The 26810-nt window shown below is 41.3% G+C and overlaps 2 protein-coding genes across 2 annotated transcripts; both read right to left on the minus strand.

Annotated features, from left to right (window-relative positions):
• Positions 1 to 13767: 13767 nt before the first annotated feature.
• LOC137889738 (probable E3 ubiquitin-protein ligase DTX3) lies at positions 13768 to 17913 on the minus strand. Its single transcript, XM_068733748.1, has 3 exons — positions 17605 to 17913; positions 16380 to 16597; positions 13768 to 15326 (listed from the first exon to the last, which is right to left on the minus strand). The coding sequence occupies exons 1-3, from the start codon at positions 17890 to 17892 to the stop codon at positions 15248 to 15250; spliced, it is 585 nt and encodes a 194-aa protein (XP_068589849.1). The 5' UTR covers positions 17893 to 17913; the 3' UTR covers positions 13768 to 15247.
• A 2373-nt stretch (positions 17914 to 20286) lies between these two features.
• Positions 20287 to 26363, minus strand: dtx3 (deltex E3 ubiquitin ligase 3). Its single transcript, XM_068733580.1, has 5 exons — positions 25871 to 26363; positions 25629 to 25669; positions 24291 to 25093; positions 22498 to 22715; positions 20287 to 22274 (listed from the first exon to the last, which is right to left on the minus strand). The coding sequence occupies exons 2-5, from the start codon at positions 25639 to 25641 to the stop codon at positions 22199 to 22201; spliced, it is 1110 nt and encodes a 369-aa protein (XP_068589681.1). The 5' UTR covers positions 25642 to 25669; positions 25871 to 26363; the 3' UTR covers positions 20287 to 22198.
• Between the last annotated feature and the right edge of the window lie 447 nt (positions 26364 to 26810).

Below are 26810 nucleotides of genomic sequence, written 5' to 3' on the forward strand. Positions count from 1 at the left end.
TTGCATAAAGAGCTGAGGTGTGTGAACTATACATTCTGGGTTTAGGAGCAGTCTCTCAGTCAGGATGCTCAATTATATCATGCAGCTGGAGAAAGGGTCTGATTTCTTTGTGTGATTAAAAGGTACTCAGAGATCTTGGGTTTGGAGGTCTTCTGTTTGGAGGTCTTCATTTTTCAAAAAATGTGAAAGTTTTGACTTAAAACTATGGAATCTTACATAATTGTGGGCCATCATTATTACGATGGATGAAGCCCACTTGAACACTTGAAGACAAAATGTTCTATAGTTGAAAAATGATTTCATTAATTAAGAAAATGTTTGCCCTGTACAATTATATTTAGTAAATCATCAGAGCAGATTCAGAAAACTTTTAAACAAAGTTTCATTGTTTATATTTGTTCACAAAAACAAAAAAGTTAAAAAGAGTTCACTAATAATTTGACAAAAAGGATGTGAACAGTACATCGATAAATTACAGCTCCCTCATTCTTGTCCACTGGAGAGTGTCTGACCAAAAGGATATTTGGGAGTATTTTGTTGCCCACTGGAGAGTGGTGAAATAGTGAATATAATATAGTGAATTTTATGTTGTGTTTTTAGACAAGGAAATCTCTTATTGTCAATGTCTAGACACCCGTAAGCCTTGGAAGAAATACTCAAATTTATCTGACTAAAAGGTTACTTTTTTTGATTTTTCTTGCCTACTGGAGAGTGGTGTTATGATAGTAAATTGTATATTATTGTTTTAGACGAGGAAATCTGTTATTGTTACTGGAAAGACACCTGTACGCCTTGGAAGAAGGTGTCTCTTGTGTTCATCTTCCCAAGAAATACTTTGTAGCAAAAATATTTTTTTGTACTGTTTCTTGCACACTAGAGAGTTGTGTCATAACAGCATTTTTCATTTTTTATGTTTAAATATCTCTTATTGTTATTGTCTAAAATTATTTTTGTGGAGTTTTTCTTGCTCACTAGAGAGTTGTGTCAAATCAGTATTTTTATATTAATGTTTTATGTTTAAATATCTCTTATATCTCAATATCTTAAATATCTCCGGAGCGCCTGGCGCCTAAAGAGTGGTAAAACAGTGTCTCTGACAGTATTGTGGACACCTCATGGTGTCAACAGAAGCAAAACTGATCACACAAACCAGTTGCTCGGGTGAATTCCATACAAACTGGTTGGCTGTTGGCACTCTCTCATCATGCCGGAACGAAATCGATCATGGAATCCATTCCGCCGCTCTGGTGGCGCTTGTGTATGTATAATACTTCTGATGTTATTGAACTGTCCATGTCACATATTTTTGCAATATTGTGTGATTAATGAATAATCTAAAGAGTGGAATGTAATGATAAAAATATGCATAAACAACTGTGTCCTTGCTGTGAACCCAAAATTGGAAATAAATGTATCTTATTAATTTTTAATATTCATGATGAAGCATCTTCAATGTCTTAAGGCTTTCCTTACTAAATTTGGGACTGATCTGGTCAACTGGCTAGGAGGAGTAAATACAAGTACAAAACCCCAAACTTCCCTTTCCCGAGCCACATCAGCCAGCTCTGACTGGGGGATCCCGAGGCGCTCCCAGGCCAGTTTGGAGATATAGTCCCTCCACCTGGACCTGGGCCTCCCTCGGGGTCTCCTCCCAGCTGGTCGTGCCTGGAACACCTACCTAGGGAGGCGCCCAGGTGGCATCCTTACCAGATGCTCGAACCACCTCAACTGGCTCCTTTCCACGCAAAGGAGCAGCGGCTCTACTCCAAGTACCTCACGGATGACCGAACTTCTCATCTTATCTCTAAGGGAGATGCCAGCCACCCTCCTGAGGAAACCCATTTCAGCCGCTTGTACCCGCGATCTAATTCTTTCGGTCATGACCTAGTCCACATGACCATAGGTGAGGGTAGGAACGAAGATTGCCCGGTAGATAGAGAGCTTTGTTTTGCGGCTCAGCTCTCTTTTCGTCACAACGGTGCGGTAGAGCGACTGCAATACCGCCCCAGCTGCTCCGATTCTCTGGCCAATCTCACGTTCCATTGTTCCCTCACTCGGGAACAAGACCCCGAGGTACTTGAACTCCTTCACTTGGGGTAAGGACTCATTCCCTACCCGGAGTGGGCATTCCACCGGTTTCCTGCTGAGAACCATGGCCTCAGATTTAGAGGTGCTGATCCTCATCCCAACCGCTTCACACTCAGCTGCGAACCGATCCAGTGAGTGCTGGAGGTCACAGCCCGATGAAGACATCAGGACCACATCATCTGCAAACAGCAGCGATGCAATCCTCAGCCCACCAAACTGTAAACACTCCTCCCCACGACTACGCCTCGATATCCTGTCCATGAATAGCACAAACAGGATTGGTGAAAAAGCGCAGCCCTGGCGGAGGCCAACCCTCACCGGAAACGAGTCCGACTTACTGCCAAGAACCCGGACACAGCTCTCGCTTTGGGCGTATAGGGATTGGATGGCCCCCAGAAGTGGCCCCCTCACCCCATACTCCCGCAGCACCTCCCACAGTATCTCCCGAGGGATCTGGTCATACGCCTTCTCCAGGTCCACAAAACACATGTAGACCGGATGGGCGTATTCCCAAGCACCCTCCAGGATCCTTGCGAGAGTGAAGAGCTGGTCCATTGTTCCACGGCCAGGACGGAATCTGCATTGTTCTTCTTCAATCCGAGGTTCGACTATCGGCCGAACCCTCCTTTCCAGCACCTTGGAGTAGACTTTACCAGGGAGGCTGAGTAGTGTGATACCGCGGTAATTGGCACACACCCTCTGGTCCCCCTTTTTGAACAGGTGAACCACCACCCCGGTCTGCCACTCCCTAGGCACCATCCCAGACCTCCACACAATGTTGAAGAGGCGTGTCATCCAAGACAGCCCCTCCACACCCAGTGCCTTCAGCATTTCTGGACGGATCTCATCAATCCCTGGGGCTTTGCCACTGTGGAGTTGTTTGACTACCTCGGTGACTTCCACCAGGAAATATGCTGCAAATTTGGTGATTTTAGGACAAATGGTTGAGAAGTTGTGTATTTTGATATATAAGCCACACCCCTATGAAGTGTATTGGCCCTAATGATTATGGTAATATTAGTATTAATAATTATTATAATATTCACCATCATCATTGTCATAATGATAATAGTAATAATGATAATAGTAATAATAATAATACATTTTATTTAGGAAGCCATTTTCAAGAAACTCAAAGAGACTTTACAAAGAAGATAAAATAGAGAGCAATATTAAATGTTACACATTAAATTATATATGGTATTTTGTAGTTAAATTACACTTAAAGTCTCATAGACAGACAGACAGACAGACAGAGGGTAGGTAGGTAGGTAGATAGATAGATAGGAATCATCCTTACAGGTTGTTGGAAATCATCACAGCTTCTCCTTCTCTACTAAAGATGCACATGGCTGCTGCTCTCATCTGTCTTCAAACCCGCCACATCTGGTCGCTGCCAGCTGCAGAGGTGTCTAAAACTGGCCTGGTGCCACAGAATGTGGCAGAGGTGCCAACAAGCACATGTGCCCTCACACTGCCTCGTCTTCGGTATATGGAACAACATTATCATGCATTTGGAGTCGTGTTTCCGTCCACCTGATAAATTGAAGTCCAATATTCCCTCTACTTTTATCTCCATTTTAGTCTCCACCAACTCCTGAGTGAAGTATCGGACTTTTTACCTGCAAAATGCTCCACCATGTTCGCCAGCTAGTCACTGTGTCTGTCTGTTGTTTGGTGATAAGCAGGTAGTGTACAGTGGGTTTTTAGAGTTTTCTTTGTTGAAAACATCTTCCTGCTGTCAGAGGCCAAGAACAGTAATGTTGTGGGCTGTAACATTGAAATGCTCAGTAGAGCTGAAGGGAACTGCAGTGTTGAGTGACAATTATCTGTAGGACAAAAGTATTGATAACAGGAGCTTTAACGCACATATACTTTTTCATCAAAAGAGCTTTCCTTTTTTCTGTTTTTGGGGACCATTGTTGCCACCGCAATTGACATTGTGAGAATCCAGCTCCCAGCAAGTTAAGGATTCTTGCTGCTTATTCCTAAAAAAATAAAAATAAATCCTGCTTCTTAAAACAAAATGAATCATGGGATGTCACTTTGGCGGATGCTGAAGGACCTGAGGTAAAGGCTGACATTGTACACATGCAGCCACACACACTGGGTGTGAGGACATGTAAATGGGCCACATACGCCGCTAGTCGTAGTAAATTAGGCCAACATCTGGACAGGCACAGAGAGTTCAATTGCCCACTCAGATGTGGCTTGTACCTCGAGGACACGGTTAAGGAGAAGTGGCATCATGGCACAGTCCAGTGAGTTCAACCCTGCCATTTTGTTAAGGCTTTGCCATACACAGCCACCTTAGAAAAGTTCTTTGTCTCCTATACAAACAGTGGGTCATTTTGACTGAGGATTACTGTGTTGCCATGGACAAAAGCGGGAGAGGGAGGGTATTTTACCCACACAAAGCCAATTTAATGGGCTGTAAAACACAGTGGATTCATTCTGATTCACCAACATGTTTGACTAATCAGAATATCACAAAATTAAATTCATAAAAGTGCTAACTAACATTATCTCTCTGGTGAAATTAAAAATGTAGATTGATGATGGATGATGCACCAACAGGCATTCTCCTATTCATTATAGTTATAGTGATTGTGTTCTAGTTCAAAAGTATGCGCGACCAAAACACAAATAGGATTTAGACCTGACAACGTAGCACAATGAGTCAGTGTTCAAACTGGACTGGAGAGTTTTTCTGCGGCTCTGGACGGTGGTATACAAAGGGTGATCTGAGGCAGCACTGAGTGGACAGCCCTCAGTGCTGTTGTGCACTATTTACAGCATGTTCCGAGTCCTCACATAACTCTCTGCAAGGACGCGACAACCCAACAAGCACATTCCAAAAGTAACCTGTCATTTGATGTTTCTTTTTTTGTGTGCAGGCAGATTCAACTCCTCCCTGTTGTCATCTTGAAAAATAAAAAACAGCTATTTGTGTAGATGTGTGCTAATCTTTGATTACTGATGAGGTGTGATGAGATGTTGAGTCCTGCAGTGTGTGCTCTCTCGCTCTCTCTCTCTCTCTCTCTCTCTCTCTCTCTCTCTCTCTCTCTCTCTCTCTCTCTCTCTCTCTATGAGACACACAGACACCAGATTCTCTGCCTCTGCCGCAGTGCAGGGCAGGGCCAGAGTATCTAAACCCATCCATTTCCAATTCAGCCAGTTTGCTCTCAAAAAGGGGTGGTGTAACAGGATTTAACAGGATATGATTACACAGCATCCCTTTTATCCTCACTATCTCTACAGAATCTCCTGCTAAGATTGGCAATACAATTGAGATTTATTTTCATACGATATTCTTTTATAGATGTCAGAGGAAATATTAGAATTAGGGTTTAAAGATTCTGAGAAACTCCAAATATATTTTTTTCTTATTGTACTTTTTGGTTACTTTAACAAAATCCTCAGCCTTCAAACACATCGTTTGCATCATCATTTTACACACACAGCGCCAGTAGCCGTCCACCCGAACAGTTCTTTCTTCTGTTTCAGGCTCATTGAGGACTTAACACTATGTTGCAGCTCCTCCACCACCCCCCACCTCTCTGTGTGACCCCTGACCCCAAACTCCCTCCTGTGGTTAAACCTACGGCTCCCCTAGAGCTCTCTCTTGACCTTGTGTTTCCCTGGCAGCACCACCAATGAGCTCAGTCAAATGTGAGCAATTGTTTAATGTTCCCTATGGCCACAGTGGGTAAGCACAAGTTGTGCCTCTGAAACTGGATGCTGTTTTTCAAAGGAATCGAGAAATCGCTGTGTTGTTTTTAGGGCACATCTTTGTGCATTAACTGGGATGGACCAAAAACATGTCGGTGGTACAAGTAATGCAAATTGAGCAGATGTGGACTGGATGAGTATTCATCGGTTTATTCTAATCCTTATACGCTGTTTGTGAGTGTGAGCTTTGCCTCTGGTATACGTTTACTCACTTCTATTTGCCAGAAGAGCACATTTCCTCAACCTTGTTTACATGAAATGGCAGGTATTTGTTGGTAGAAAATAGAAATGCGTACATTTTAGTCTTGTTCACATCATACAAGGGTTGTTATGTTATGCATGACTTGACATGAAGTTTTAGTGCTTTATGTATGTAGCCTACTTATGTTTCAATTTTTATATAAAAGGGCACTAGATAAAAACGCTGGTGTTATGTATATTTTTGGACATGTTTTTTTCTAAGGTTGTGTGCTATTATTGTGCATGTTTTGTACAGAGGATGTTCCCCATAGTGAATGCGCCAATCCAAAACTTGCATCCAAAACATAATCACAGTAGACAAACACATGCACACACACACACACACAATATGCACATGCTCTATGCCCTTCTTTGTGATCACTGGGCAACCGCACACAAAGGCGAAGGCGTGCTCTGCTGTGCACAATGTGCCACTGTCTGAGCATGAGAGGATGAGGAGGAGCACTGGGCTGCACACAAACACACATAAACACACACACAGTGGCTTTGGCAATGGGCCACATCCTGCGTGTGTCTGCACAAGCCAAAAAAACATGGAGACATCCAGTACATCACCGATAAGCGCCGTCCCCTCAGCTGCGCCAGTTCAGGGTCCGATGCTTTGTCCTTCATGCTGATTAAAACGTTAGATTAGGTCAGCTGCGGCAGACTGAGAGCACAGCAGTGATAATTACTCCATAATTACACCATATTGTGTTTCTGCTGTGTTTCACCACCATCATTTTACTTTTTACTCATTGAGCAAAAGCCCTACATCAAAGTACTGAATCCAAATCTGGTGGCCTAAGTAAATGGATGAACCTGCTGTATAACTGAGAGGGAAAACATTAGCAGCCATTAAAAGGACCAGTGCATTCCTCCAAAGAGAGCATGTCTCCATCAGTGATCAGAGTGCATGCATGTGCGTGCATGTGTGCAACTGTTATCCCTTTGGTCCCTGCAGCTATGAGAGAAGTATTAGCAGTGGGGGGAAGGATGGGAGAGAGACAAAGGGGAGGCCGAGGCTACTACAGACAGCACTCTGCTCATTTTTTGTCTTCGCCACTCCTCTTTAGGGAACCATGGCTACCGGCGGGAGCATGTGCCTTTAGTGGTTTGAGAGAGTGTGAGGTGTGTGTTTGGCTTAGGCTTAGGATGCACGTGGGTCCAGAGGGCCCTCCCACTGAGCATTAACTCTCCTGCTCCTTCCTGGGGGGGTTGGGCTGAAAGAAATGAGGAGCACAGGCTGAGGGGGAGGGTGTGCAAGAAGATTGGAGGATATCTTCAATAGCCTAATATCTTTAAGTCTCAACCTATTTTAAATTTTTTTTCAAATGAAGTGGACTATAAAGAGGGAAATGCTTTATGTTAGCCGTGCTGCAACAAAAATACGGACACTGGAGTGTTAAAGAGAAACACTACAGCCGAGCAATGACATTGATCCTTAGTGACAGGGGAGCTGTAAAGCACTGAGAATACACACAGTAGGGATGTTCTTGCATGTACATACTCAAAAGGGGAGCTGAAGCATAAAGCCAATGCAGGTTACATAAGCACTGCATTGGGAAGAGGTCTTTGCTGTCAGGCAGCATCAACAGGAAGCTGAAATGAGCTAAGTTGCAGCTACGATGTGTAGATCAAACAGAGGAAGCATTCGAGAGGCTTGGTCACTCTTTCTAGCAAAGCTGTGTTTTCAGTGTAATTATTTCAATGGAATTCGATGTGCTGATCTCCAACAATGTTAATGCAGGGATATGTTGTCATGACAACAACAGGTCGCGTTTTTATCTGTGATTAAAAAGCCCTTTTTTATAAACTAAAGGAAGAGGCAGATGTAAAATGCATGCATTTTTGGGGGGAAGCAGTTGAGCTGCGCAGGTGCCTTTTCCCAGAAAACGCACCAGTCCTGTTTTAGGATCTCACTGCAGTGTGCATCCTCTTGTCTTACAGTATAACAGAGGTGTCAAGAGCCTGGAGTAGATTTACAGTGTAAGCCTCAGTCACTGACTCACAGCAGTATTTTCCACTGCACATGCAGTGCAGATACTGAAGCAATACTATGATACACATGAGTATAGACAGTTGATGAACTCAGTAAACATGTTCTGCATGCCAGAGTCTGGTTGGATATGGCTGCCAACCTAAGCATCCATGCAGTCTCCGCCAATCCAACTGTTTACAAGGCAGAGGCACACATTAGTAGACATTCTGGCTCATCTTTAGGCTGGAATTTATAAGTTCACGACATTTCTAACTGTCTGTGGAATTGTCACACTTGCACTAACTTCTACAAATATTCACTTTACTTCTCAATTATTAAGATTATGCAAATTACAAATTAAAAACATATACTCGCACAATAATACAACTTGTTTGCCTTGACCTCCTGCAAATTCACAGGTCACATTCCAGGTCAGACCAGCAGCCTGCAAACTGCAGCATCACTATCAAGCAGTGTGGTTTAGCACAACAGTGGTACACGGTTTCATATTTTAAATCACACGGCAAATGTTTTAGTTTGGCATTCTATATTTAACTCGTGGCCCTGTTTGGGAATGTATCACCACCTGTAAAAAGGTGGATAAAAGAGAAGTTTTTAATCAATGCTTGGTCTAGATACTGGAATGCAGTCTGTTACTATGCAACACATCAGCTCCAAAGATATTCCCATGGAGGATTTTCATCCGCCCTCTGTCTGTGTCCTCCCTCCCAAAGCTGTTTCTTCTTTTTCCTCTGTTTCTTCTTCCCCATACTGCAAGGTTTTTGATTTACAGCTGCTTTGGAGGCGTCTTTGATAAGTAAATATGCCCCCCCCAGAAGGCTTAGAGGCACCTTTGTGACAGGAATCCGTATGCCACACTGACTATATTTATATGCTCCCTCTCTCTTTCCCTCTCTCTCTAATAACTGAGATGGCTTTTGATGTTTAAAAGAGCTCTTGAGTGAAGACAAAATATTCGTAGTTATACATTGTGTTTGATTAAGGTGTTATCATATTACGTTATACACTCATAATTGTTTAGTGATATTTAAAAAACTTTTTTTTTAATCTTGCAAATCATGAAATGAAGTTGGCAATCTGGGACTTTAATTGTGTTCGCAGTAGATGTAAATAAATACAGTATCTATGTCAGGAACTGAATTTTGATTATGAAAATATTTTTCCTCAAAGATAAAACCCCAGCTTCTCTCAAAATGTAGCTTATGACTCATTCTGATTTATGTATCATACCAGGACACACTTTAGCAAGAAGGTTATACTTACACAACATTCTCAAATCCTGCTCTAATTATCTGACATGATTAAGCTTTTTGTTCACTTGAATTATTCATCAGCTAAACTGCTGAGTGAGCTGTTTGTTGCCATAAGGTGCAGCTGCTCCATTTACTAATTGTTAGAGGTCCTGCTCGGCCCTCTGGAAGTGTGACGTCTTTGAATCAACAAACCGCAGGTGAAGCAAGGTACCCACTTCATAACTGCAGGGACTCGTCTTCACCGCATTTCACCTTGAGACATAAAAGCACTGGTTAGAGATTACATGTCCGGTTGTTCTGCATGTTTAGCCTGATCTTCTTATGGAGGCTCAACCTGAAACATAGTATCAAAAATAGTTTCAACATCATGGGTAAATAAAATCTTTGTGCGTCAGCAGGTGCACTCAGCTGCAGCAGAGAATGCTTTTTCAGCCTACACTTTGGCACAGCAATATAAAATATACAGTGTCTTGCCAAATGATTCACCCCCCTTGGTGTATTTCCTCTTTTGTTGCATTACAACCTGGAATATAACATTTGTTTTTATTCTTTTATGTAATGGGCCTACGCAAAATAGTAAAAATTGGTGAAGTGAAAAAAACACTGCTTGCTTAAAGAAAAAAATAACAAAATACATTTGGAGTTTGCCAAAAGGTATGTGGGAGACTCCAAATGTGTTTTCATATTTTTTTCTTACAGCAACTTGGGCACTCTTCCATAAAGTCCAGCACTGGGCAGTGTACGACTTAAAGTGGTCATATGGACAGATACTCTAATCTCCGCTGTGTAGCTTTCCAGCTCCTTCAGGGTCTCTTTGGTCTGCTGTTGCCTCTCTGATTAAAGTCGTCCTTGCCTGGTCCGTGGTGCTCCTCTCTTGGCAGGTTGGTCCATTTTGTAATAATGTATTTAATGACTCTCCATTAGATCATGTGACAGATCATATGACACTTAGATTGCACACAGGTGGACTTTATTAAAATGTAACTTCTGAAGCTAATTGGTAGCATCAGACCTCATTTAGGAGCTTCATAAAAGCGCTGAATACATATGCATGCACCACACTCAGTTTTTTTGTTTTTAGATTTATTTAAAACAAGTTGGGGTTTTTTCATTCACACTTATTCTGACTATTTTGTCAGTCCATTAGATAAAATCTCAACAAAAAATCTTTAATTCCAGGTTATAATGCAACAAAAGAGGATAAACGCCAAGTGGGGTGAATACTTTTTAAAGGCACTGTACAATTCAAGCACATTTTTTTGTGCTTGAACAAATTCTGGGCATGCTTGTTCACAGGTTTGTGCCTGAGCCCAAATCTTGATATAATAATAATGATGCTTTCTCTGTGGCATCTGCAATTTGCCAATTTTTCAGAAAACAACAAATTACATTAGCCCTTCTGTAGTCTATATGTTTAAATACATGGGGATAAAATCCAAACACAGGATTTGATATGTAATTGTGACTCCTAATTATAGATTTGTAGAGCAAACTGTACTTTATATTCACTTGGACATGTATGTCAAGGTATGCCAAACTAGACATCTGCTCTATATGAATGAGGTAAAGGGCTCATTGCTATTCATGCAGTATAACTGGTACCTACAAAGCCTCGATGGGGAACACATACAGTGTAGGTGCCACTGGATACAACCTTCCTAATATACCATCCTGCATCAATACTTCTTGAAATCCACATTATCACTAACTGATTATGGATAAATTACTGTCTGAAGTGTCTTCAGAGGGACACATTTCTGCCAGCATCAGTCTGCTTTTTGTAATAAAAAGAAACATTTTATCCACTAATGTGAAAAAAGCTCCAGACAGCTGTTGCAGTTGCTCAAAAGAAAGATGGGCCTTGGTTGAGATTCTCGTGACAGAAAGGTCATGCTAGTTGCCATGACAGCCACAGCTAATTGCGCTTACATGAGGCAGTCTGAGAGTGGATGGCCAAGGCTGAGGATGCAGACAGGAAAGACAACAAAAGAGTTTGGCCTTCCTCAATGCACCCAGAAAATATGTCCTGAAATGTATTTGCAGCGGATTTTGTTCAGCTGTTGTTTAATATTTTCATGTTACTGCAGTTTCACACAAATTAGATTATGAGGTTGGGTATTGTGTGTGACATGAACAAAAACACTTATATACGCGTGATAAACAACTGATTTAATTTTGGTAATTACAGGACATTTTAATCTCTCTTACAGAGGACAGATGATGGAGCTGCTATACTCATATCTCGGCTGTCGCTAATGAAGAACAGCTTGAGCAGAGCATTCAATCTGTGACGTTGACAACCCAGCCAAAGACCCCGATAGTTGCCAGCTCGGCTGTTGTGTCCTGTCTGTAAGGTAAGTCAGTAAATCTGTCAGCGTTACTAAGAAAAGCAGAGGGTCTGTTCTGCTAAATCAGGCAGACAAAAAGCTGTGTAGCCCCGGCTATGAATCAGAGAACAGAATGTAAGAAACTGGCTTGATAAACACACACACACACACACACGCACACACACACACACACACAAAGTATTCACTAGTGCATATCCGTACTGTATGCACAGATGCAGTCAAGGGCACCAGACAAAAGCCACAGAAGCACAAGCACCCACACACCCACCTTCACTTTGCTGTTCTTAAGCAAACAGCCTCAGGCTCAGTGAATGAGCATGTCAGCGGTGGGCTGACATTCTGTCACACAGAGTGGGTATGGAAACAGATGCCTCCTCCTGTCCATTTACATACAAACACAGCCTGAAATATCTTTGTACGTCCTTCCAAGATTTGGATATGGATACGTTTAACAGAAAATCTCTATTTCTGTCAACTTTGGAATTAAAACAGGAAACTGTGTTAAGATATAAAAAAAACATATACCTTCAAAGGTATGCAAAAGTAGGGTACGTCTGGTGGAGTTGATCCTCATTACAGTGAAGGGAGACAAAGAGTAGCACGCTCTGCACCCAGATAGACAGGTATATCTGTGATAGGGTGGCTTTACCACCAGAGGATGAGAGGATGAGGAGGCAGGCAGGCAATGTGCCAGGGTTCTCCACGCAGCCAGAGACACTCTAATTAAGGAGCGCAGTGGGGAGAGGGGGCGAGAACAACAGCTCTGCATTGTCACATAATGATTTTCTTATCATCTCTAGTACAGGAAACGCGGCACATCTCTCGTCTGAAGGGCATGCACGTCTGCGTGCTTGTTGGGAGCCCCTCCTGAGTAGCCGTCTATAGTCACACCTAGAAACATGAAATCACCAAAGCCGTGGTGCTATTTCCAGTGCCTGACGAGGAGAATATTCAAGTCATCCTGCCACAACAGAGCAGAGCGACGTTTGATGGAAATGAATGTAAGCAGCTACAGATGCATCGGTCGTAATCCATACACTAAGGGGCTTATTTTCAGTCTGTCATCAATCCATTTTATAGAAGAAGCTTGTCACTATCCATTTACATTGATGCATGTTGAATCCACCCACAATATTGCTCTGCATAATCAGTGATACATATTTATACCTCTGGTTACATTTGTGTAATTATTTGCCCCTATTCAGATGTCCAGATGGACAATGACAGGGAAGGGAAGTACCTGCAGAGAAGGGCAAAGAGTCATTCAATTTCTTGCAGTTTAAACAATATATTTTGCGCTTGTTTTTGCACAATTATAGTCAGGTGGGCAGATGTCTTCATTTGGAAAATGTCTTCAACATTTCACATGGAATTTTATGTGTTCAAATGTAGGTTACATTTTCAGAGAACCTCTCTGTATGTCCACTGCTCAATTTTCTTTTTGTGTCACAATCTGCTCCACTATACTTACAGTGACAGTTTTCAGTCAATCTTCTGTTAAAATGGGTAAAACATAGTAATAAATCAAAATAAATGATACAAATATCTAATGAAATCTTCATGAAGTTGTATTAGGTATGTGCTACTACAGCACAAAGGAAAATAATTGGTAGATTAAAAAAACAAAACAATAGACAACAGTTAATAGAAATCAGGGACGAGAGAGAAAAAGAGTGATGATAAGTAATGAGTGGAGTGGACTGATGAATTATGGGAGAAAAGGAAAGTGTGTGTGGGGGGTGGGGTGGGGGGGTTACATTTGACCAGATGGGTCCTGGTCTGCTTTGTGAGAGCGCCAGATGCCTTGAGATCCTGGGCCACAGAAATGCCTCCAGCCGCTAAACACCAGAGTGCTAAAGAGGCCGAGCCCAGTAACTCCGCCTTGTCACATGTGCACTTTTTCTGATATAGAAATATAGGTTAAAAGGCATTTCCTCTTCCCATAACTCTGTACTGTTGCCACTAACAAGAAAATCATCTGGATGTACTTCATTTCAGTTGTAACTTGATCAAATGGATGCTGGTCAGAGAGCCTGGCGAAAAGCAAAAACAGAGCTTGTGTGTCCTGCGTTGCTGCATGAAAAGAGACATCAGCCAATACAAATGTTTTTTTCCAGTTTTATTTGTGCCAGTGATGCCGAGGATACTTGTTACACATTTAACATTAAATGTCTTGAGTTATTTTATTTTTGTTGACCTTTAAATTGAATCTGTTGCTGTCTGTGCATGTCACTACCTCAAGTCATCTTTAGTCTGCTGCTGCTAAAACTCCCCCAAACACCATAGAAACACATGACTCATCATCTATAGCAGATGCTCTGCTCCTCTCACTGACTTTGGGCGATGAGGTTTGGGAGGTGCTGCAGGACTTTGGGTTTGTGATGATGATACAGCTGCATACCAAGCAGACGCCGTCACATGGTCTTCCTATGGGAGAGCATCACCCTCTAGTGGACCAGACAGGCAAAAGACAGGACTGAAATATATCAAAGATGTTTTTGGACTAAAATATTTAGGATTGATACATGACTAGACTTCAGATAACTCCTTTTGTTTGCCACTAATACATTGAATGATGTCATGTAAAGGCACATAATGAATTACGATGTATTAAAGGTGCTGTATGATAACACAAATATTCTATACGTTTGTTTTTGTCAATCTGTCAATACTTACTTCCCCTTCCTGTCTGTGTCACTCATCCCTGAGCCAATTCTGTTACTGGAGACATAAATCTTTCAATCTGTGACACTGTATGCATTTTCATTTTAAAAACTGTTAAAGTATTCCCTAAAACGACTAGATACTGTAGTTTTTAACTAATATTACTCAAACAAGAGTAAATGGTGTATTTGTTGGGGACTATTTTCAGCTGTGGATGTGGTGTGTTCGTAAATATTACCAGCAGCTGAAGTGTGTATGTGGGATCACCTTGATACAAACAGTTTCCATGTTCATTGTAATGAACGAACATGTCCCCTATATTTTTATTAGGTTTTGGACAACAATGGCAGTCTATGGTACAGAGAAATAAGCTACAGCTTTGGCTACACATTCAATACTTGCAGTACAATCAATTGTTGGTTTTCTGTGAGATCTGTGGCAATAAGAAATTTACAAAATATCACATTATACTTTACATAATACCCTGACAATGCCAAAAACTTTATGATCCCTCATTTCCCTAGAAAACTTCACCTAATCATTTCATAGATGACAAGTGCTTGCACCTGTTCTGTCTCCTATGCCTGCTTTTGGGCACCAGACCTGTGATCCAGAGACAAGAGATTACAAGATTGAAATCTGATGATTGGTAGTATAACCCGTTTTATTAGCCCACTGTACTGGGATCATTGTTTTGTTGGATCACATACTGGAGAGACTGAATTCTTTTTTCTTTGATTTTTGCATAGTTGGTTGAAAGTTTAAAATGTTTTGGGAAAAGCCACTAACCTTAATATAATAAAAACATCTCAGTGATGATGATTCCTGCTTGAGGACTGCAAAACATGCAGAATTGAAATCTGAGACTTTGTAAAAATACAAAGAGTCAAATCTATTTGAAGGATGTCTTCTGATTATCTTCACCCATCATGTGTTACTCCTTTAAGACGAAGCTCCTCTTGAACCCTAAACAAATATTCTGGATCTGGATATCCAAAACTGGAATGGAGAAAGACAAACAAACGGAAAAATTTAGTAAGTACATCTCTGGAACAAGGATAAAAAATGTCCTTTCAGTTTACTGAACCTGTATTTTCAATTTATTTAATGACATTACATTCGGAAAGGCTTTGCAAGACTTAAGGTTGTGGAATTTACTCCTCCCACAGAGAACTAATATAAAATTTGGTAGACATGTCAATTTTTCTTTTTAACATTGGTGATCCCATTACTTTTAATATAGTGCCATCAGCAGGTCAAAATTATTTTTTTTTCCAATACTCTGGTTTATGACCAAATTGTTGCGAAAAGTAGGTCTGGAGGCTGAGCTGAGGAGGACCAGCAAGTAGGAGAGGCCTAGCTAGATCAGAGTCTTCATATATGGGATTGGGTTCAGGTGTGAGCCTTTTACACCATCTGCAGCAGAACACTGGACTCTCTACTGGAAACAACTGTTTGTCTGAGGGAAAATGTGAGTTTCTCTGCTCTTGGTATATTTATGTTTGCAGTACCTTGATGCTTGAGTTATTTGTTAGGAATGATGAATGATGTTAATTATTCTTGGTTATATAGTAGCCATTTGCTTATAAAATAAATTGTATAGTGATAATACATGCAACATATTCTCTGTTTAGAAAAAAACAGCATTGAATGTGTCAGCCTCACCTGCCCCACCACCTGTTGTCTACAATAGCTCACAATTGAAGTGGACTGTTCCGGCAAACCCCTCGTACAGTCATGACAGTCATTCCACACCCAATGTTAATCAAATTCCCATCAGCCTTAGCTGTACATTGTGTTTTAGCATTTAGCTCAAAGCACTGGTGTGCTAGCATGACTGTATAGATCACTAAAAATAAGTGTGAGCAAGCATTTATGAAAAACTATACCTAATTAAATTGTGATGTATGAGAAACTTAAAATCTTACATAACTTTTTTTTCTTAAACAAGAGATTGTCTGTTCACTTAGGGGTAAAATATATATATGAATATATATGTACTGTATATATGTACTATAGATATATATGAATATATAGCAATGATGTGCATACCATTGTGGACCACCATCCATGTTGGTCTTGTGGTGAATGTCATTCCAGGTGATGACGTTATTGAGGCCTGTGGTGACAGAACGTCCGATGGTGAAGGTGAGTCTCCTGTCGAAGGCTTTCCTCAGCAGCTTCAGGACTTTTTCACCCTCCGCGCTGGCTGGCAGGAAGGCAGTACGGGAGGTGCTGCTGTACCTCACCCCAGGGTTTGGGTGTTCAGGCTGTAATATGGTAAACAGCAGCATAGATGTCACATACACTGATCAGCAGTTGTAATGACACTTAAATCATGTGATTAGGAATTGTGGCAATACAGGTTTACATGACCAAGACATTGATGCATTTTGTAATTAATATAATATCTGTATTATAGATTATGAGGTAAAGCTTATTCTCACATCTCCCTATAAGGAAATAACAAGGACAAATTGTGGGATTGTTTCTACTGTTACAATTGGTAAAAAAAAGAGGCAGTCCTTGTTTTGGTACAGCATCTGATATACTCCTGAGGCTCAGAAAGCATTCCCTTAAACAGACACTTCAGAAACGTTAAGACACCTTCAGTGTTGCACAACATCCAAAACTACTCATAGCGAGCGCGCGCGCGCGCACACACACACACACACACACACACACACACACACACACACACACACACACACACACACACACACACACACACGGTCCTTTTATATCCTGTAACTTAGAACATTTTGAATACAGAGCCGTTAGTGAGATGTTTGTTGTTCTTTTTGTTTTTTTAAGTGCACCCAAGATTAAAATGTTTATCATTATAACATTTGCTTTGGTCTAGTTATTCCTGGTGTGTGTGTGTGTGTGTGTGTGTGTGTGTGTGTGTGTGTGTGTGTGTGTGTGTGTGTGTGTGTGTGTGTGTGTGTGTGTGTGTGTCCTCTTTCTGAAACACAAAAACAATTAAGGGTTAAAAAATGTGCGCTACAACTTTGCTGATTTTACAGCCAGCTAACATGTCATATCTGACCCGTTTTGGCGGATTTGGCCGTCATTTCATCATACAATCACTAATGATGCCTTAATGTGTACATGCAGGTCTGTCGACTTGTAATCAAAAACAGAGAGCGCCCACTGGTGGGCAGCTGTAATATCACAAAGAGATGAGCGATGTAGTCAAACTACCCCCAACACGCGCTCTGTTGATATGTTGCCTACTCGTGTGGCTTCCAGTTTCCGTTAAAAACGTCAGCCTCACCCCTTGTATCCCTGCAGGAAAACTGTACTGTATGACAATAGATCCGCAGTGCTCAAAGCCGGGTAGGCGCTGCCAGCTGCGCGTCACCGTCATCGAGCCCTCGGGCTGGGTCCCCGTGTACTCTCCGTGGTAGGTGTTGCATATCGGACAAGCGGGCTTAAACTTGAAAACCGAGTTTATACACGCAGAACAGAAAGAGTGAGAGCACTTTAACGTTCTTTTCTCCAGAATGTTGTCCAAGCAAATGGCGCAGTCGTCTGTACTTTCACGGACTCGTGTGTTTTCCATTATTTCCGGGTATGTGACGAGTGTTTTCTTTTCCGTATATGGATGCAAATGGGTTGGTTTATAGCCGAGCGAAATGTGACGTCAAAATAGGAAAAGTAATGTATCACTTTCACTTGATGAGGCACATCCATGTGGTGCAAACAAATACTGTGCCCTGATTGGTTTGAATTTGATATTGGTGGACAGTAGCACATTTCATGAATCAAATGTAAACAAAAAGGTTGCCCCCAGTGTGGAACATTTACTATACAATTCTGAGGTACTTGTACATTGTTTGAGTATTTTCATCATATTATGCTGTCATACTTCTACTAGTGGGACATTTTTTAGGCATATACTCTTATTAACTAATTAAAACCTGTGATATTACAGTGTGGTTTTTAGACAAGTTAACCTAAAATGTGCAGATAATGCTCAGGTTTTGTGTACAACAGTAATGTTTTATATCACAAGAGTAAACATGCCTCGATTATGATCACATGAGGGACACAAAATGCAAAAATGTCTCCATCTATAACTCAAACTCTTTTTCATTTTAAGTGACGATACCTGGAATTTATTTGGTCAAAAATACTGAATGGTTCATAACAATCTGAATGTGCAATAGGCTACTATTCATGTAAAAAGGGTGAATAATGAGAGCAGTTTATTAGAATTTTAGTGTGTGCTTGTGATAATTAGCCATAAACATATTGCCTGACAGTACTTAAAGTAGGTAGAAAGTCGTAGTATTTCAAAGGGAAAACAATGTGTCCATACCAATAATTCACCTTTAATTCTTCTGGTTGAAACCACATCTTTTCTTTATAAAAAAAGCTTTCAGAGGGATTACTTTGTGAGGAAAAAACAAACAAAAATGAGTATCCTGCTGATTGGTTCATAACCACTTTGTAGTTCTTGTTTTTACCCCAAACACAAACAAGTGGTATACTCTTAATTCTTAAATCAGTCAGGTATTGACAGTATAATTGTTGGGGTGCTTAATCGGTGCGCTCACCGATGGAGGATCTGCAAACTGAACTACAGGCCCTGAAGGAGAGGGTGGAGGCAGACAAGGCAGCTATGACAGCCTTAACGGGCATGAATAAATCTTTGAAGGCAAAGTTGCAGCAGCGTGGGTCTCCTGTTGTGTCCAATTCTTCTTTGACACAACAGGAGAGAACATTAGATGAAGTGGGTGAGGGTCCTGCTGGTCCCAAGTCTAGCGCTTGTATTATTATTGGGTGGGGACAGGAGATAAGATATCGGTCTCAGGCATAGAGGAGAGACCCTAGGCACATTCTGGAATTTTTTATGGAGATATATGGGCAGCCTTATTCCTTGACAAGATTGCAAAAAAAAATGTTTTTATTGGAGACAGCTGGAAGAGGAATCTGTTCGAGAGTATTCACACAGACTGATGGCTATTATTGATATCAATCATTGTGACATCAAGCAGGCCTGGTGTAGGTGATCAATTTGCAGAGAATGTTCGTGATTTAGCGCTACGTAGGGAGCTAAAGAGGGTTATTTGGTCCCTACTCCTCCCCCTTGGAGATAGCGAGGAAGAAGGATGGGTCGATAAGGCTCTGTGTGGATTACCGGCAGCTCAATGCAAGAACACGCAGAGATGCTTTCCCTCTTCAATGTATCAAAGATCGTCTGACGCTTTGAGCGGGGAGAGGTGGTTTTCCACTCTTGACCTGGCGAGTACCACCAGGTGGAAGTGACTGAGAAAAATCGCTGTAAGACTGCGTTCTGCACACCTTTTGGTTTATGTGAGTTCACACGGATGCTGTTCCAGCTCTGTAATGCGCCAGGTACCTTTCAGTAGTTGGAGCGAATTATGGGGTATCAGAGGTTCCAGTCGCTGCTCCTGTATCTGGATGATACTGTGGTGTTTTCATCTACCAGAAAGCAGCACCTTGAGTGCCTTGATTTGGTGTCGCCCCGGCTGGGGCAGTTTAACCTCAAGGTCAAGTTGAGCAGTCAGAAGTTACATACCATGAACAGGACCGAACAGTTCATAATGATTAAAAGTGATACACATCATTCACCCAAAAGTTGATATACCATTACTATTCATGACTATACCTCAAAAATGTAATCAAATACATCCTACATTACTCACTTGTAAAGGTACCGTACGATATAAGGTACAAATTTAGTATACAGTACAAGGTATTTCTGAGCTCTGTTCACTCTGCATTCATGATCCACTAGATAGCACAAAGTGCATTTGCAGAGTTCAGTATCTTGAATGAAGAATCTTTGATGTCAAAGGTAAGCAGCTCAGATCAAATCTTGATTAGAGGCGACAACCCCAACTCATTCCAAATGGACACAAGTTTGATATTCAGTTGCTTATGGAGCACCTGGTTTATTCAGGACCTACATTGAATATCCAACACAAACCCAAACATAACTTTTTATTCAAGTATTAAAATGTAAAGCACATTATTCTGAATATCAACAAAGTACGAATCAACACAATTAGAAAAAGCAAAACGCCAACTTTTCCTTGACAATCAATTTGTAATATGTGAAATCTCTCGACCTATTCATTCTCCCTGGCTCTTCCTCAGACATGTAATGCATAGAAATGTTTGCACAGTAGCTTTAGTGAACTACAATCCCGTGTCCCAAAAATATTTCAGTTGGTCCCTAACTAAAATACAAAGAGGATGAAAACATAATAAAAGGGTATTTGATGTATGGATCTGACCAGTCAAATTAATGATAAATGTCCCACTAGCCAAGCAGGTTACTGCACTTAGCAAAGCACTTTCACACATACAGCTTTATCAGTCTGAGGGTTTTTCAGCATTTGGACTAGAGAATGCTTATGAAGGAGAAGGTAATTTAATACACATTAGCATACATATTTTCATGAACTGTGTAGTATTTGTACTTAAAGCCAGATAGTACAGCTACAAACATAATGCTGTTTAGCTATGAAGTAACACTGAAATACGTCCAAACTGCTTACCATTCATTAGTAACATCATGCTTGATTTTTTTTTTTATCAAAAGTGAATATAAGAAAGGCACAACAAAATGAGATCAACACCCCAATCTAAATTGGATCAATTGTTCCTGCAACATTTTCTTTAGTTATTTTTGTTCAATGTGGACTGTAGATTATCTTTTTAAATGAACAAATTCACAACAGTTACGTTATTTTAAATGAGAACATTAGCAGGCAAATCTCCCAGTTTGACAGGGACAGAGGCATAGATATTTAAAGAGCTTTTGTGCCTTTGATTTGGTTTAAGTGGTCTATATGCCCTTTTATATTTGACATCGTCATAAATCTGGTAATTAGATGAGCTCATTATCAACAACTGAGGTAATGGGCTCAACACCTGGGAGACATCTTGAAATTATAGGAGTGACCAATGAGTGGAAGAAAAAAAAAAAGACAACCCAGGGGAACGTCCTAATGCATGTAAAAAAAAGTGCTGCAGTGAGCCATAGTTTAACATTCTTCCTATTTAGATAACATGGAGGAACAAAAAAAAAAAAAAAAAAAAAAAAAAGATTACACGCAAAAGAGTTCCAAGCAATTGACATCAACTTGTAGCCACCAAGCTAATAGCTGATAGCTGCATGAACCTGTTTGCTCCGAATGCTCTTCCACACAGAGGAAGCAAAACCATGACTCTGACTTCACTGAGGGAAAAAAGGAAAAAACTCCCTTACAAAAGTGCCTGTGAGTGCTTTAGATTGCAATAACTTCAGAAAATTAATACTTTCTTTTGAAGCAGTGCTATTTTGCCATATAACCCAAGTAGTATCCTTACAACAGGTAATTAGAAATCAAATTAGAGACTTACTTAAAATGTTACTGGGGAGATAAAACCAAGAATGTGTGCTTGTAAGAAATAAAGTAATCCCCAAAATGGAAATAATCATTAATATAACAAACGATCTTTATAAGATAGAACTTAGATTTTCTAAATAATATATAAGTACCATGAATTGCAACATGATGCTCTTAAATAAGTGCATCAGATATCTTTCCTGTTGCCAACAGTGACAGGTAGAGGATTGTGTAATACAAGAATGCACTGCACTCAAAGTATTTTCCTCCACATATAGCACTGAAATAAGCTGAACTATGCAGGAAAAATGAACAAACAGAGGAACAAGTAGTGGAGTGAAGTGGGCTCTGCTGCAGCATTAGACGCCTGTCTGCTGAGGGCCTCGTCTTCAGCCATCCCTTAAGGGACGGGCAGTCTCAGAGCACAACCTGGAGCCGAGTCATGTCCACCGCAAGGACACTCGGAAAGTCCTACAAAGTCTTGAAAGAGTCATTTAGATGCTGTCAGTCTGCCGTGATGCCTTTTTCTCTGAGCTCCTCCGTCACTCGCACCAGGTAAGTGGGGTCTGGGTAGCCAAAACTGTCAGGAGAAATAAAAAAATGCATCTGTATGAGCTCATGCAGCAATAGTGCCATTTAATCAAGGACGTCAACTGATAGCATTTCCTTGTCAGGAATTTTAATTACAACGGCCAGTCTTTACTGAGCCATTCTCTGAGCTACCACACCTGTTAGGGAAGTTGTTGAGGCTATTAAATCAAGTCTCAGTGGCTATTTGCCTCCAGCTAAAAGGCCATACATACCAGCGGGGCCCGCCCCATATTGAGGTCTTGTGGTGAATGTCATTCCAGGTGATGACATTTTGCATGCCCGTAGTCATGGAGGTACCGATGGTGAAGATAAGGCGCTGTTCAAAGGCCCGGCGCAGCAGTCCTAGCACACGGTTCCCCTCAGGGCTGTCAGGGAGGTAGGCCACGCGGTCTGTTCCTGGGTACCGGACACCTGGGTTGGGGTGTTCTGGCTGTAAAGGAGTTAAAACAAGATCTGTTTAAAAAAAGGGCATTAATGGTTTTATAACTATTGTGTCTGTCTACTGGGGCCTTTGTGTTGCCATGGTAATGTCTTGTATTGTTAATTGTCATTGTTTTTGAGAGTAGTATGTTCTAAAGTGTGTTTTACATTTATTTATGAAATGTCTTTTGTGACATCTGAATTAATGCAGCAGTTCCTTCATTTAAAAAAAAATATCTTAATATATTTCCTGGGAACTGGGAACTCGGTTTACAGTACTTCTCATGGGAAAGCCTATAAAAATAAGTCTTATGATGTCTCTTCTTGGGGTGGAGCGTTGAAAAGTCTGAGAATTTTTTTTTTATGTCATCAAGGGTTTTCTCAGTCTGGATTGCACATTTATAACAGAACGCCTGCATTACAAACTGGAGTTTGAAAAATGGCATTTACCAGGCAGGGACTAAATAAAAGATACCATTAGTTCCATTATGGGACATGTAGGTTCAAGCAAATGGACAAAAAGTAATGGAAGATGCAATATTAAAGAACATGGGTGGATACATAGCCCATGCTATCCCACTGATATGACAGTCATGTGCCAAGATATGCTGCAATGTGCCAGCCAAAATACTTTATAAAAAAATCAGCTTTTTATGAGAAAGGAAATTAACTCTACACATTTGTTAGACTTCAGAGAAACACGCAGTGCATGTTGGTGAGTAACATTGAAAGTAAATGTAGCTTTTATTTGTTTACAAGAAAACTGGAGTATGTTTTTATGGTAAAAGTCCCTGTGAAGCAATATTGAGGAAACGCCTCGCTTTCAGCTCTGAACACCCACACAGGTGTTTCCAGTTAATCTGAGCAGAGGTCTAATCAACCAGAATAACTGAAAATACCTGTGTCAATGTTCTGAGGCGTTAAAGGCCCAATCCTTAATTTTTATCTTTTTAAAATTTGGGATGAATTCACAAAATGTTTTAGGAGTTTGCTGTAGTAATGAAAAAAGGGATGCATTTTGTGTTTGCCAACTCATAATTGCAAATACGAGCTTGTTTTACTGCTGTTATAAAAGATTAATACTGATGTAAACACAACAGTGTTAGAAAACAATCTTTTGTCATTGTCTCGTGTCCTTCCCTTCATTAAAAGACATGTCAATGAATTTGAGAGTGACAGCGAGTTCAGGTCATGTTTTTGGAGTTGCCTAATTTGTTTACAATTGGATCAGAAACTGCACCTTCAAGCGGATGTATTTAGTTGTTGGATGTAAAAAGGAAGGTTTGCACAGTGAATCAAAGGGGCCAGATCGTTTAAAAATATCTCATGGTTTAATGTAGTAATACTTTCACATGTGATTAGACTAAAGAAGTAAAATTAATTAGATTTTATTCCAGATTAAGTTGTTTTTTTATTGTATGAAATTCTAATATTTGACAATCTTTCATGATTTGTATTACTCATCCAAAACCACTGTGAGTTAAGTTTGATTATACCCCTGGATGATTATCACAATTATCAGTTATTCCATTAACAATGAGTGTCACTTACAGTCTGCATCTGTACATGTTCTTGGTCTACTCACCGCCTGTAGGCCAGGAGGGAAGCTGTAGATGATGCAGATGCACCCATAGCCTTCATGGCCAGGAAGCTCCAGATCAGAATCTCGCTCTACGATCATTGTACCATTAGCAGGCTGGTTCCCTACCAGCTGGCCGTACACTAGCCTACACACTGGACACGCTTTCTTCACCTTAAAGGCTTGATCCAGACAAGAGCGACAGAATGAATGGCCACATCTCTCCAAAGTAGTCTTCTCCACTATGTCCCCCATGCAGATTGAACAAGTACTGTTGTCTTCTGCCTCACTATGGGAAGCCAAGCTGGAGTCCATGTCCTTCCTCTGGGCTGCCTCATGGAGCATGGCGCAGGCCTCCTCATCAGCAGGCTTCCTGAACCTCTGCTGCTGTCTCTGGGAGCGCCGAGGCTGGGGAGGTGGAGGCTGAAGCAGGCTCCCCTCTCCGTTTGGCTCCAGGACTCCCACACAGGGAAGCAGAGCCCTCTTCCTCTTGGGTCCCCCGTCCTGTTTGCTCATTTCTTTGCGGGCACAGCGGCATAAGTCAATGAAGGCTTTCCGTGTCTCGCTAGAGATGGGTCCATCCATCACCCCGGCTCCACCGTTCCTGGAGCCCTCCACTGGCTGCAGCCTCACGGCACAGCAGCCCCCCCTTTCCCCTCGCCTAATGATACCAGCGCTCATCCCCTGCTTGTGCTGGAAGTCAATGAGCCAGGGCCGCCCAGCTGCAGCCAGGTAATCCCACACTGCCTGTGAAACCAGCACCTCATCACTGCCCTGGCCAGCACGCACACTCATCTCATCAGAGGAAACTGCATGGAGAGGCAAACAAGAGTCATCAGCACATTATTGTATTAACAACTTCAAACAAACAGAATTTGCACTTGTGTCAATGAAAATCCAGTTAGAGAAGTTGCTATGCACTTGTCCATATTGCTATTTTCAAATGCATAATGATGAATAATGCCCTATTTTGCTCAGACGTGGCTACAAGAGTGTTTTTGTTTCAGATGGATGTGGTGGTTTTACTTTTTTTTTTTAATCTACTGTGGCCTAATGGCTAAGGCAATGCTAATGAAAAACATGATACATTTAAGTAGTTTTTGTTAAAAGTACGTCTGTGCATGACAAAGTAAATATAACATCTTAACACGAGCAGCTCTTTGCGGTGGCTGCAGCACGTCAAAGAAACACACAACAGGCAGCATCGCTGAGGACGCATCAGCTGTTCAGAGATTCAGACTGTAAACAAAGGAAACTAAACCCCGTCATCCGCGCACAACGTTAAAGCCCACCGACAGCCACATGCATGCACAACAGTGACACTTCTTTAGGTTGAAATATTACCTTGTGATCCCATAAATCCCTTCAATTGAGAATAAAGCGTCCTGTTGAACAGAAAGAGAGATGAAGAAAAACTGAAGGACTGGAACAAACGTTATCACAGCTGCTCGGCGATATTGTGACTGAGCCATTCTCCGCAGGACCAAATGGAAATTCAGCGATTTCGCAACATTAGCTAAGACTTTGACACATTTCGCGTCAACATTTAGCTAAGTGGTTTCCCCCTGATCACTTCGGTTCCTCACCCTTTGCCGTATAGCTCGTCGCCGCCTGTCGGGGAGGTTTCTGGCTGGATTAAAGAGCACAGCGCTCCATCAGAGGAGGCCTTTATTTCTGACGTGCCGCTGCAGTTTATCCGCGGATAATTAGTCTTCTGTAGTCAAGACATGATACCCAAACGTATTCCCAGCTCATGTCTCTCTAGGTTTTCAACAGCCCTTTCCTGGCTCTGGCAAATGCCATCCAAATCCTGCACCTCGTCCCCAGTCTCGCCTGTGTTTGCCTGCCTCGTACGTCCTTGGGCTAGGCGTAACACAGAGCAAATAGCATTTGGAGTCCCTCTTCTTATCTTGCTCCGACCACGCTAGCTGTGTGACAGCTCTCTCCAGGCAGATAATTTGCTCTTTCTTCTCATTTTGAGTCTGTTTCTCCGCTTGCAGACCGCGTCCTCCCTGTTGACTGTGCAGGAGCAAACACAGCCTACCCATTAATAAGAGGACTGGGACCTACGAGAAAGTGTAACCAGGAAGTTCGTCACTAAGCTGCCATGATTGGCTGACAAATGGTGGTTTGTGTTTTTTTTCCTTTTTCCTCTTCTTCATGCTGTGAGTGAATCATACTTTTGTCGTGATTAACAGCTTTATTGATAACGCAGCGCTCCATACAGTACTACACACAAGAGTTCTGCCTACGCGCCATCGAGGGGATACCCACTCATTCAGTTATAATGCAAATGAAGCTGTCTCTCAGGGTACACCGGCTTATTGACAGCAATTATGTAATTGTTCATACTTTTGACAGAATAGAATAGAATGTTTAGGTTTAAGCTTTTTTTTTTATTCCAGCACACATATTTCAAATATATTTACACTCAATAAGCTACTTGTTGAGTTGGTATATTGCGATATTAGCACCTTTAAGAAGTTTTAACCAACATATTGAACAACAACATTTTATTTAATCCAG

The sequence above is a fragment of the Cebidichthys violaceus genome, unplaced genomic scaffold (genome assembly GCF_023349555.1).
Source record: "Cebidichthys violaceus isolate CVI_PGR_0920_01 unplaced genomic scaffold, fCebVio1.0.p SCAF_6, whole genome shotgun sequence".
NCBI lineage: Eukaryota > Metazoa > Chordata > Actinopteri > Perciformes > Stichaeidae > Cebidichthys > Cebidichthys violaceus.